This window comes from Symphalangus syndactylus, chromosome 10 (genome assembly GCF_028878055.3).
Source record: "Symphalangus syndactylus isolate Jambi chromosome 10, NHGRI_mSymSyn1-v2.1_pri, whole genome shotgun sequence".
In the NCBI taxonomy this organism is placed as follows: Eukaryota; Metazoa; Chordata; class Mammalia; order Primates; family Hylobatidae; genus Symphalangus; species Symphalangus syndactylus.
Genome location: NC_072432.2, coordinates 66,680,422 through 66,692,663, shown reverse-complemented (window position 1 = coordinate 66,692,663; position 12,242 = coordinate 66,680,422). Strand labels below are relative to the sequence as shown.

Here is a 12,242-nt window from a genome sequence, read left to right as displayed (position 1 = left end):
TCCTCAGCTGTGTGATAGAAATAATAATACCTACTTTGGGGGTTTGTTCTGAAGAATAAATGAGATCATATTGCCTAAGAGTTTAACATAGTGTCTGGGACATGTTAAATATTCAGTTAATGGTGGTGATTGAAGTAGCCCAGTGAATGAAATGGTCTATGCATATTCAAATACTACATCATTGTGAATACTTTGAAGATGTCTTAGTGTTCTATGTGTCGTACAGATTTTCTTGATTGCTAAAAACCTTTATAACATTTTAATTTTTAATACTTAGAAATCATATGCCAGGTATTTTTTTACTTTAAACTTTTAATTATTTAAAATCTCACATAGAAGGCAGTGGTTTTGAAAAACAATCCTTTCACATTAAAATTCTAATTGAATGTGATCATGCATTTCAGTGAACAAAACAAAGTGAGTTTCAACTAAGACTTTTATAAAACAACTTTCCCCGTGTAGAAAATTATGAGAGTTCAGTTGGTACAAGTCCATACCGTCAAGATCAGGTCTGTCATACTCTATCTAGCCTTACACAAAGTAGGTTTCTGTGGACTTTGATAGGAGAGTATCTATGCTTGCTGTGATTTCATCTGACATGGTTTCTTTCATACTTTTAATATTTGCGCTTTCAGATCTTGGCACTTGTAGCTGTCAGAAAAGGCATGGACTACCTCTTCTCCCAGCATGACCTCAGCTTCCTGGATGATGTCATTCCAGAAAAGGACAAGAAAAAGAAGGAGGATGAGAAGAAAAAGAAAAAGAAGAAGGGAAGTCTGGACAGTGACAATGACGATGTAAGGAACTTTCCGAATTCCAAAGGAAAGCTAGTCAAAGAAACAAATGTGAAAATTGTCTCTTTTTATACCTGATGTGAAATGGAGGGCTGAGTTCTAAGAATGTTTATCTGGACATGTGGTGTATTACTCATTTCACCTCCCTTTGCCCTTTATATTCTCTCTTTGGTTTTTATGTTTTCTGAAGTCTTTCTGTAACCATTAATACACTAATAATGATGTAATGACTAATAATGACTTATAAAAAATTTAAAAACCCACCACATTAAAAAAATTCTGATCTCATAGATATAAAGGAAGTTTGCTTAGTAATGCTATAAAATGTATTTGGTTTCTATTAATAATCCAGGGCTTATATTTGAGATAATAACTCAATTTTATGTAATTTTAAGCCTAATGTGGATAGATGTTGATGATCTCACTTCGTGTGATCTATGACTCTATTTGAGTAGGCTCTCCACCAAAGTTCTATGCTGTTATATTAATATTAGCATTATATTTATACTAATATGATTTAGCATTATTTTTCTGTAGCTCTTCAATAAAAAGAAAAGGGAATTGGAGTTTAGGGGCTTTTTACATAATTATAGTGGTTAGTGTCATAGTCCAGAGGGTCCTCCTCCAATTAGGTGATTAAGTTGAGAAGTAAAATTGTTGCCCAGTTTTTTCTTTAGGAGACCAGCTTACAGAAATACAGATTCTCCAGCAGGGATCTGTAATCAGTGCTAGGAGGAAAACTGGGATTTGTTTACTTTAACACATGCGCACACCTTATTCCAGTAGCCTTTTGAAAAGATTGCCAAAATAATGTTTTCTGTTTGAAAATTTGCTCTGGATTTTACACAGTGCAGTATCACAAATGATTTTTTGTGCATCATTACCCATTCTAAAGTAGGAATATTGTTAATTGTTAGTTTCTACTTAGTACTTTACATCCCTTTATTTTGAGCCTATGTGTGTTTTTGCACGTGAGATGGGTCTCCTGAATGCAGCACACCGATGGGTCTTGATTCTATCTAATTTGCCCATCTGTGTCTTTTAATTGGGGCATTTAGCCCCTTTACATTTAAGGTTAATATTATGTGTGGCATCTTTATTTTTTTTCTTTTTTGCTCATTGAATGCATTGTCTTAGTTATCTAAAAGGATACTGTTGTTCATTAACCTCTTTAGAGTCATCATAAAGGAATTTTCCATGTAGGTAATAGGCTTTATGTTAAGATTTTTTTAACATTAATTCTCATTTTATTTTCAACTAAAAATCATCTTTTTGGTACTTTTAATTAAGAGATATATTGGGTCTTTCAGCCCAAACATAGACTTGGAATCCATATAATGCATTTAAAAAAAACAAAGTGGTAATCTTTGGGAAATCTATTATAATTTGGGCTAAGTGGCTTGTTGTTTAAGCGGTCCCATGATTAGCTGCCTGGTTTTGTCATTTCCAGTATGATTCTCTGCTTATCTGACCATCACAGACACCTTTTTAAACATTTTATTTTCTTATGTTTTGCTTACATTTTCAGATATCTTTGGCACAAGCTAATTGAAATGAACCTTTACCCATAAAATAGTACTTAAAGTAAGAGAGGGAAGTTTATTTTCTAGTGTACATAAAAGGCTTCCTGATAGCGCATATATAAAAAGTCTGTCACTTGTTCTAGAAGGAAAGATGGGTCATGATTTTCCTAGAGACGGAATCAGCATAAACAAAACAAGAATTTCAAGACTGTATTATAACTTAGGAAGTTTCCTAGGTTTAACCTGTTTTTGCATTGAGATCATTTGCTTCACACATACAACTCAAACATTGCTGATTGGGAGTCTGAAAGAAAGCTTTACATTTCAGTTCTAGTGATCTCTATTTTGTGTAGTTCTAGTTTTAATTGACTCAATAACATTAACTTAGAAGAGTGGAAAACAAATGTGAGGGGGAAAGAAGGAATGCAGTTAAAAGATAGCAAACTGGGTCGGGCGCGGTGGCTCACGCTTGTAATCCCAGCACTTTGGGAGGCCGAGGCGGGCGGATCACGAGGTCAGGAGATCGAGACCATGGTGAAACCCCGCCTCTACTAAAAATACAAAAAAATTAGCCGGGCGTAGTGGCAGGCGCCTGTAGTCCCAGCTACTCGGAGAGGCTGAGGCAGGAGAATGGTGTGAACCTGGGAGGCGGAGCTTGCAGTGAGCCGAGATTGCGCCACTGCACCCCAGCCTGGGCAACAGAGTGAGACTCCATCTCAAAAAAAAAAAAAAAAAAAAAAGATAGCAAACTGGAAGTAATTATAATGCTTTTCTCCTTAGTAGTACGTAAATGATTATAGAAAACGGTTTGATCGACGCTAGGAGATAGGAAGGGCTGTATAATAAAAACATTCTAAAACCTCTTGCACATTTTTTTCACAGTCTGACTGCCCATACTCAGAAAAAGTTCCAAGTATTAAAATTCCAATGGACATCATGGAACAGCAACCTTTCCTAAGTGATAGCAAACCTTCCGACAGTGAGTAGAACTAACCTCTTGCATGCTTGCTTGAATATGATTTGCACTTACAGAGAAAACACTTTAGAATTGCCATCTGCATTAACTTTCCTTTGATTTTGTGTTTCCTTTTTCTATGAGAAGATTTACACTTAATTATAATAAAACTTTATTTTTACATACCCTAAGCTTCACTCTTCCTTTTATGCATAACCTTTTAAATTTTTATTTGGTAGTCTTTTCTCTTACCTAAATCATCCCCAGTTTTTCCAATTGCTAAATTAATAACATGTTTTTAATTGATTTTTCTTTTTTTTCTGTTGGTATTTAGAATTGCAGCTTATAATACTACATCACTGTCACTGTTTGTCTTCCTTAGGTTTCAACTAGTGATCAAATTAGCTCAAAAGAGAAATTGCATCATTGGTCTCTCGGTGATTAATAAATCAATTGTTAATATTGAGAATCTGGAAAAATTTAATTTTGATTAAATTAGCAATCATGAAGTATTAGTACAACTTTCTAGATATAACTTATATGCATTTGCTTTCTAATCTCTTCATTCTCCCTTTTGCTATTTCAAAATTATTATTATAACTGCACTGATCTTTCTAGGGTGATAGCCTGGTGGCTACAGTGCAATGGTTTGTGACATTTTTTTCTTCAATAATTGAATTAACAGGCCACTTAGTAATATTAGTGACCATTTCAGACTTTCCCAATAGCAGGTAGCAATTGCCATCAAGCTACCTTCTACTTTGAGTTCTCATTGAAGAAAATGCATCCTTTTAGATTCAGATGCACTGCAGAGTATACTGATCTGTTACAGAAAAAGACAGTTAAGACACTTTTATTTCTATTTTACCATGCCACCTCAACTACAATAAGAGGTTACTGTTATCAAGAAAAGTTTGGAATTAATGTCTATTGATAAAAAATAATGGGTATATTAGTTATCAATCATTGAGTAACAAATTACCATAAAACTCAGCAGCTTAAAACAACAAACATGTTTTCTTACACAACTCCTGACATTCAGGAATGCAGGGGCAGCTGATTTTGGTTCTGGCTCAGAGTATCTCATGAGATTGCAGTCAGAGCTGTCAAGCTGTCAGCTGGGGCTGAGTCTCTGAAGACTACTTTTTTTTTTCCAGGAAGAAATGAAAGGATGATTTGAAAATTATAGTATACTCCACAGTGTGGAGTGGGCCCGAGAATAGGGACTCAAGGGCCCCATTACAAAATTTTTGGGAGTTTAAATACCCTCTACTTGGAGTACGCCCTATGTAAATGGAGAGGATGAAGTAAAGTTACAAACTCATTTATTTGGCCTGTGCCCCATGGAGAGGATATTTCCTGTCATAGCCGAAGTGTGAATTGGCCTTATGTTCCCTGCCTCCAGACACTGTTTTCCTGCCTCATCTCCTCACTGAGAGATGTGATCTCCATAAATCTTCATGGGAGGCAGAGAGACCAATGGTCTTTTTTCTGTTAACTGCTTCATGCTGGCTTTGGGCATACTGCTACCTATTGGGGATCACTGAACTCTCACCCTGCTCTGTCTAGTGGAGGCAGGGTAGCTTCTTGATGGCCAGGGTGTTGTCTTCACCTAGAACTGGCTGGAACCTTTGTTGTGTGATCATCTGAAGCTTGATGGTCTCTAGGCAAGAGGAAATGAATTTGGTTAAAAAGGGGAAATTTTTTAAAACAAAAGTCTGGGAGGCCATTGTTTTGAACTAAGCTCATGCACTGAGCCCCAACAGACCAAACCAAAGCAAAATGAAGTCATTTGTGCTAAGACTGTAAGGGAACACATGAATTCTAGAACAGAGCAGATTTTGTTTCTTCTTTTGCAAATCTCTATAACAAACATTCTTGACAGCATAGGTATCCACCCCCTGAGGTTCCCATTAAATATTTTAGTGTCTGAAGCTGGGGATCTGCTTCCAAAAGCACACTCATGGGGCCCTTGGCATGACATTTGTTTTTTTACCTGTGGGTATCTCTGTAGGGCTGCCCATAATATGGCCTCCCTCAGAGCCAGTGATAAAAGAGAAAGAAACCAAGACGGAAGCTGCAGTCTTTTATAACTAAATCTCAGAAGTAACAGACCATTACTTCTGTCATATTCTGGTGGTTATGCAGCCCCACACTGTTAACACTGGGAAGGAATTACACAAAGTCATAAATACCAGGAGACAGGGATCACTGAGAGCCATCTTGGAGGCTGGCTACCAGCCTGGATTTGAACAAAGAACTAAAGCAGTCTTACCTTTGGTGTCCAGTTTGTAACCTGTAACTTGTAACCGAGGCTAATTTCTGCTAACCCCTATTAATGGGGGTTGGTTATGAATTTCTTTTTGAGTTTAAACTCCTCAAACCATGTTCCGACTTCATTTTTTATCTGTGGAGCATTAATAGCAAAAGCACAGTGTAACAGACATGTGCCTAGCATGTATGTCTTCTGTTGGCATCATAACCTGGTATAGCCCCTTATAAATAAATGTAAAAGCTATTTTTTTAAAAAATTGCTAGCCAGAATTTGAGGCTCATGGAAAAAGTTTATGTGCCATTTGCCCTTCATCCTCTCAAAACCCCTTTTAAAGGATAAATTGCAAGTTGATATGATATTAGAAGTTTACTTAAACAAAATACACTTGAGCATTTTGCCTGAAATGTTTCCTAATGTCATGTTTATCTTTATAATCCATGATGAAAGAACAAAACTGGTAGAAGCAGTGTTGCAGTATGAGTAAGTGCCTCAAAAAAAAAAAATCTTTTTTTCCTTATGAACAACAGCAGGCAAACCTAGGAATGCTGAAGATGGAAGGAAATCCAAAGGCAAGCCTTAAACATTAGGAGAATGCTATCACTCTCTAAAAAGATTTGCTTCTTATCCTTCTCACTGTCAAGACAACAGTGATCCATCCCAGAAAACCTAAAGTAAAGGAAATGAAGTGATTTTGTCTTCATCACAGTAGAGTCTTAGCTTAATACATTGTTTATTGAAATGCCTAAACTTGTCTTTTTTGCTCTTACCAGTTATGGGAGATGCATCAATTTTGTGAAGATTTTTGTTTTATACTTCAGCAAAGATCTACCATTTATGTTTTTAAAAAATTTCATTTTCTAGGAGAAAGATCACCAACATTCCTTGAACGCCACACATCATGCTGATAAAATTCCTTTCCTTCAGTCACTCGGTATGCCAAGGTAAAGGAGAGCCCAGTACTTTATGTTTTTCTGTGGGATAATTGCCCCACAGAAATGTAGTTAATGGTGGGTTATTGACAGAACTTCTTGTTCTCCTTCGTCTCTATTATTTATCTTAAATAAATTACCCAGTGACCAAAACTTCTTCCAGCTTTTACTAGTAGAAAGCATTCTAAGAGACCTACTTACTCTTACAAATAATGGAATTTCAGTATCATTAAGTTACAACGCAGGATCAACATTAGCTCTTTTAATTTCAGTATCATCCCTGATTTGAAGAGGTAACTGGGACTTTCTGACAGTTCTTCTCCAGTGGTTTCTTTCCCTCTTAACGAAGTTCTAGAGATTTCAGATTCTACTTGATTTTCTGAAATCTCTGAACGTTTTTATTATGGCAGTCTTTTTGTCCTTTAATTTCTGACAGCATTACCCACCTGGTAGTACCTCTTTTCCTTTTGTGTTTGTTGTTTTTATTATTTTAATCTAGGTATGAGATCTTATGAATTTTTTTACTTGAATTTCTTGACTCTACTGGTAACCTTCATCCCATTTAAAATGTTTGTTTTTAATACACAAAGAGGATATAAATATTAAAAGAGAACAAAGAAGGACACATTTGACTTCTATACAATGCATCAACATTTGACAGATGATGAAGGAAATCTGATTTACTTACTACTTTTTTTTTTCCTTTTTCTCTAGTCCTCCTAGAACTCCAGTAAAAGTTGTGCCTCAAATTAGAATAGAACTTGAGCCTGAAGACAATGATTATTTCTGGAGGAGCAAGGGAACAGAAACTACATTGTAACCTGTTTGTCTTTCTTAAAACTGACATTTGTTGTTAATGTCATTTGTTTTTGTTTGGCTGTTTGTTTATTTTTTAACTTTTATTTTGTCTCAGTTTTTGGTCACAGGCCAAATAATACAGCGCTCTCTCTGCTTCTCTCTTGCATAGATACAATCAAGACAATAGTGCACCGTTCCTTAAAAACAGCATCTGAGGAATCCCCCTTTTGTTCTTGAACTTTCAGATGTGTCCTTTGATAACCAAATTCTGTCACTCAAGACACAGACACGCACAGACCCTGTCCTTTGCCTCTATTAAGCAGAGGATGGAAGTATTAAGGATTTTGTAACACCTTTTATGAAAATATTGAAGGAACTTAAAACTTTAGCTTTGGAGCTGTGCTTACTGGCTTGTCTTTGTCTGGTAGAACAAACCTTGACCTCCAGACAGAGTCCCTTCTCACTTATAGAGCTCTCCGGGACTGGAAAATGTGCTGCTATTTTAACTTGCTCTTGCTTGTAAACCCTAATCTTAGAGTTATCAAAAGAAGAAAAAACTGAAGGTACTTTACTCCCTATAGAGAAACCATTGCCATCATTGTAGCAAGTGCTGGAATGTCCCTTTTTTCCTATGCAACTTTTTTTAACCCTTTAATGAACTTATCTGTTGAGTACATTGAAGAATATTTTTCTTCCTAGATTTTGTTGTTTAAATTATGGGGCCTAACCTGCCACTTATTTTTTGTCAATTTTTAAAACTTTTTTTTAATTACTGTAAAGAAAATGAATTTTTTCCTGCAGCAGGAAACATAGTTTTGAGTAGTTCTACCTCTTATTTGTAGCTGCCAGGCTTTCTGTAAAAATTGTATTGTATATAATGTGATTTTTACACATACATACACACACAAATACACAATCTCTAGGGTAAGCCAGAAGGCAAGATCAGATTAAAAACACCATGTTTCTAAGCATCAATTTTTCCCTTTCTTTAAAAGAAACTTAACTGTTCTATGAAGGAGACTGAGGGAGAAGAGACAAACTCCTATGTCATGAGAATAACCGATGTTCTGATAATAGTAGCATCTAGGTACAGATGCTGATTGTATTACCACGTCAGTGTCCTATGCAGTCTTGTTAGACATTTTCTCATTTTGAAATATTTGTGTGTTTGTGTATGTGCTCTGTGCCATGGCTGGTGTATATATGTGCAATGTTAGAAGGCAAAAGAGTGATGGTAGGCAGAGGGCAAAGTCATTGAGTCTCTTATGCCAGTTTTCATAAAACCCAAACCACATAGGAAAAAATCCATTAAGGGTCCAAGAAGTCTGTCCATATGAAAATGAGGGTAAACATAGTTTATTTCCCAGGTATCAGTCATTATAATTGATATAATAGCTCTTACATGCAATATAAAATTCATAGGAGTATTAATAGCCCATTTACACATCTATAAAATGTAATGGGATTGCAGAGCTGCAGAGTACAGTGTAACAGTACTCTCATGTAATTTTTTTCAGGATGCAAAGGCAATTATTCTTTGTAAGTGGGACATTTAGAATATATTTGTGTACATATTATAGGTATGTATATTTCAAAGTACCACACTGAAAATTAGACATTTATTATCCAAATTTAACATGGTATTTAAAGGTAATATTTTTAATATGATACATTACATATTGTGAATGTATACTATAAAAACATTTTAAATGTTAAAATTATAATTTTGGATTCATATAACCACAACTGTGATATATCCTAACTATAACCAGTTGTTGAGGGGTATACTAGAAGGAGAATGAAACCACACTTTTTGGTTTGATAATATGCACTTATTGACTCCCAATCATTGTTATGTTAATTAAATTATTATTCTGTCTCCTTGTAATTTTGATTACAAAAATTTTATTATCCTGAGTTAGCTGTTACTTTTACAGTATCTGATACTCCTAAAACTTTTAACTTATACAAATTAGACAATAATGACCCCAATTTTTTCATTAAAATAATAGTGGCGAATTATTTGTTATTGTGTTAAAACCTCACCTGCCAAATTCTGGCTTCACATTTGTATTTAGGACTATCCTTAAAATGATTATTCTATATTACTAGCTTTCTATTACCCTAATATAAACTGGTAAAAGAAGACTTTCCTTTTTTCTTTATGCATGGAAGCGTCGATAAATTGTTTAAAAACCGTGTATAGTAAATTCAGCTTAACCTGTGATCTTGTTAAGTTCAAGGTACTTTTGTTTTATAAAAGCTCTAGATAAAACTTTTTTTTTCTGATCATGAATCAAGTAACTGTGGTTTCATGCCCCTCTCTATACCTTTCAAAGAACTCCTGAAGCAACTTAACTCATCATTTCAGCCTCTGAGTAGAGGGAAAACCTATGTGTACTTCTGTTTATGGTCCATATTGATATTTATGACATGAACACAGAATAGTACCTTACATTTGCTAAATAAACAGTTAATATCAAATCCTTTCAATATTCTGTGAACCCAGGGAAGTTTTAAAAAATGTCATTACTTTCAAAGGAACAGAAGTAGTTAACCAAACTAACAAGCAAAACCTGAGGTTTACCTAGTGACACCAAATTATCAGTATTTTAACTGAATTTACCCATTGACTAAGAATGAACCAGATTTGGTGGTGGTTTTGTTTCTATGCAAACTGGACACAAATTACAAAGTAAATTTTTTTTATAAGTGTTTCTCCCTTCTCCATGATGTGACTTCCGGAGATAAAGGATTCAAAAGATAAAGACAAAGTACGCTCAGAGTTGTTAACCAGAAAGTCCTGGCCGTGGTTGCAGAAACACTGTTGGAAGAAAAGAGATGACTAAGTCAAGTGTCTGCCTTATCAAAAGAGCAAAAATGCCTCTGGTTTTGTGTTTGGGAGAAAAATATCTTGGACACACTGTTTTCCTTGATAAAAGTCATCTTCTCTACTGTGTGAAATGAATACTTGGAATTCTAATTGTTTTGTGTCCCAGGGGCAGTAATGTCCCTGACTCTTCTCCCAATCAAGGTTGAGGAGTGGGGCTGGGGAGAGGACTTAACTGACTTAAGAAGTAGGAAAACAAAAACCTCTCTCCTCAGCCTTCCACCTCCAAGAGAGGAGGAAAAACAGTTGTCTGCTGTCTGTAATTCAGTTTGCGTGTATTTATGCTCATGCACCAACCCATACAGAGTAAATCTTTTATCAACTATATACTGGTGTTTAATAGAGAATGATTGTCTTCCGAGTTTTTTGGTTCCTTTTTTAACTGTGTTAAAGTACTTGAAATGTATTGACTGCTGACTATATTTTAAAAACAAAATGAAATAATTTGAGTTGTATTACAGAGGTTGACATTGTTCAGGGATGGGACAAAGCCTTCTTCAATCCTTTTCATACTACTTAATGATTTTGGTGCAGGAACCTGAGATTTTCTGATTTATATTTCATGATATTTCACATTTGCTCTTCACAGCATGAGCATGAAGCCCAGTGGCACCAAATGGCTGGGTACAATCAAGTGATATTTTGTAGCACTTCACTGTCTGAAAGGCCATGAGTTTTCAGATGATTTCATTGCGCTTCATTGCAGCCTGAAATTTTTAAAAAGTTTTGCAATACGCCAACCAGTCAAGTTATGTTTTGGCCAGAGATTTGGATATGTCCAATTTCCTGGCTCATTTCATTGTGCTCTATGGGTATGTATAAAAAGCAAGAATTCTGTTTCCTAGGCAAATATTGCAACTCAGGGCTAAAGTCATCCAATGAAACTTTTAGAGCCAGAAGTAACTTTGTCCCAGTCCTACAATGTGAAAAGAGTGAATAGTTGCCTCTTTTTAGCCATTTTCATGGCTGGTACATATTCGTACACATTACTTTTCAGAATCAATACGCACTTTCAGATATTCTTATTTTTATTCTCTTAAGTCTTTATTAACTTTGGAGAGAGAAATAATGCATCTTTTTATTTTAAATGAAGTAGATCAACATGGTGGAACAAAATGATAAAGAACAGAACACATTTCAATATATTACTAATAACTTTTTCCAATATAAATCCTAAAATTCCTATAACATAGTATTTTACAGTTTTATGAAGCTTTCTATTGTGACTTTTATGGAATTAAGAGATGAAGAAGATGAGATATTTTAGCATTTATATTTTTCAAAATTATATGTATACTTAAAATAAAGTAACTTTATGCATTTATGAGTGTCAAGTGTTTCTGTTCAACTCCTCAAATAATTGTTAAATGCCCATTATTTTACTTCTTTGGGTGCTGCAGGGAATACAAAGATGGTCAAGTCAGAGTCTCTGTCCCCAGATTGCTTTAGTTACTCCAGGAAGGAGGATAAAATTAGTGTCCAAATTATATTTTTAAAAAGATTATAAGAATTATCTAAGTATTAATGAAATGCTATTTTATGCAAAGATTCAAAGCAGGAAAAAATAGGTCCAACTAAGAGCAATTGGGATTTGTTTTTGAAGAAGATAGTATTGTCTTCTTTTATAAAGTTAGTGAAATATAAAATAGCACTTTCTTGAATCCAGGATGAGGTATACAGTAAGTTAATTCTCAAAACAAAACAAAAAAACAAAAAACAAACTGCTAAGCACAATAAGTACTTATTAAAAAATAATTGTTCAGTTGAATGAAATCTTAGAATGATTTTTCACAGAAGATATATACACTTTCGCTGGGCCTATCCAAGGTTTTGTGTAATATTTAAAATTCTCTAGGTGGCTTCAGTCCATAATTATAATCAGAGAGTGGTGGTGTTGGGTGGGGGGGAGGGGGGACCATATAATAGAAGTGATGAAAGAGAACTTCTGGTTGCAGTAAAAGGTGATGTAAAAACAAAAATAATGAGGCAGTGACATTGGCTCAATCTTTCAATCTGAAAGCTTAACAGACTGAATCACTCTGAGTATGAGGGGACTGATAGCAGTGGTGATAATGGGG

At 35.0% G+C, this 12,242-nt stretch overlaps 1 protein-coding gene across 6 annotated transcripts in view; it reads left to right on the top strand.

Annotated features, from left to right (window-relative positions):
* The window catches only part of SLC4A4 (solute carrier family 4 member 4), a 491,407-nt gene extending 479,921 nt beyond the window's left edge, over nt 1-11,486 (top strand). For 5 of the 6 annotated variants that reach the window (XM_055297381.2, XM_055297379.2, XM_055297378.2 and 2 more), the window contains 3 exons: nt 636-797; nt 6,409-6,488; nt 7,191-11,486. In XM_055297381.2, the coding sequence (XP_055153356.1) occupies nt 636-797; nt 6,409-6,488; nt 7,191-7,296 (348 nt within the window). In that variant the 3' untranslated portion in view covers nt 7,297-11,486. Of the gene's footprint in view, nt 1-635; nt 798-3,199; nt 3,297-6,408; nt 6,489-7,190 lie in introns of all 6 variants that reach the window. The other variant, XM_055297377.2, reaches the window with a different exon arrangement.
* The last annotated feature ends 756 nt before the right edge of the window (nt 11,487-12,242 follow it).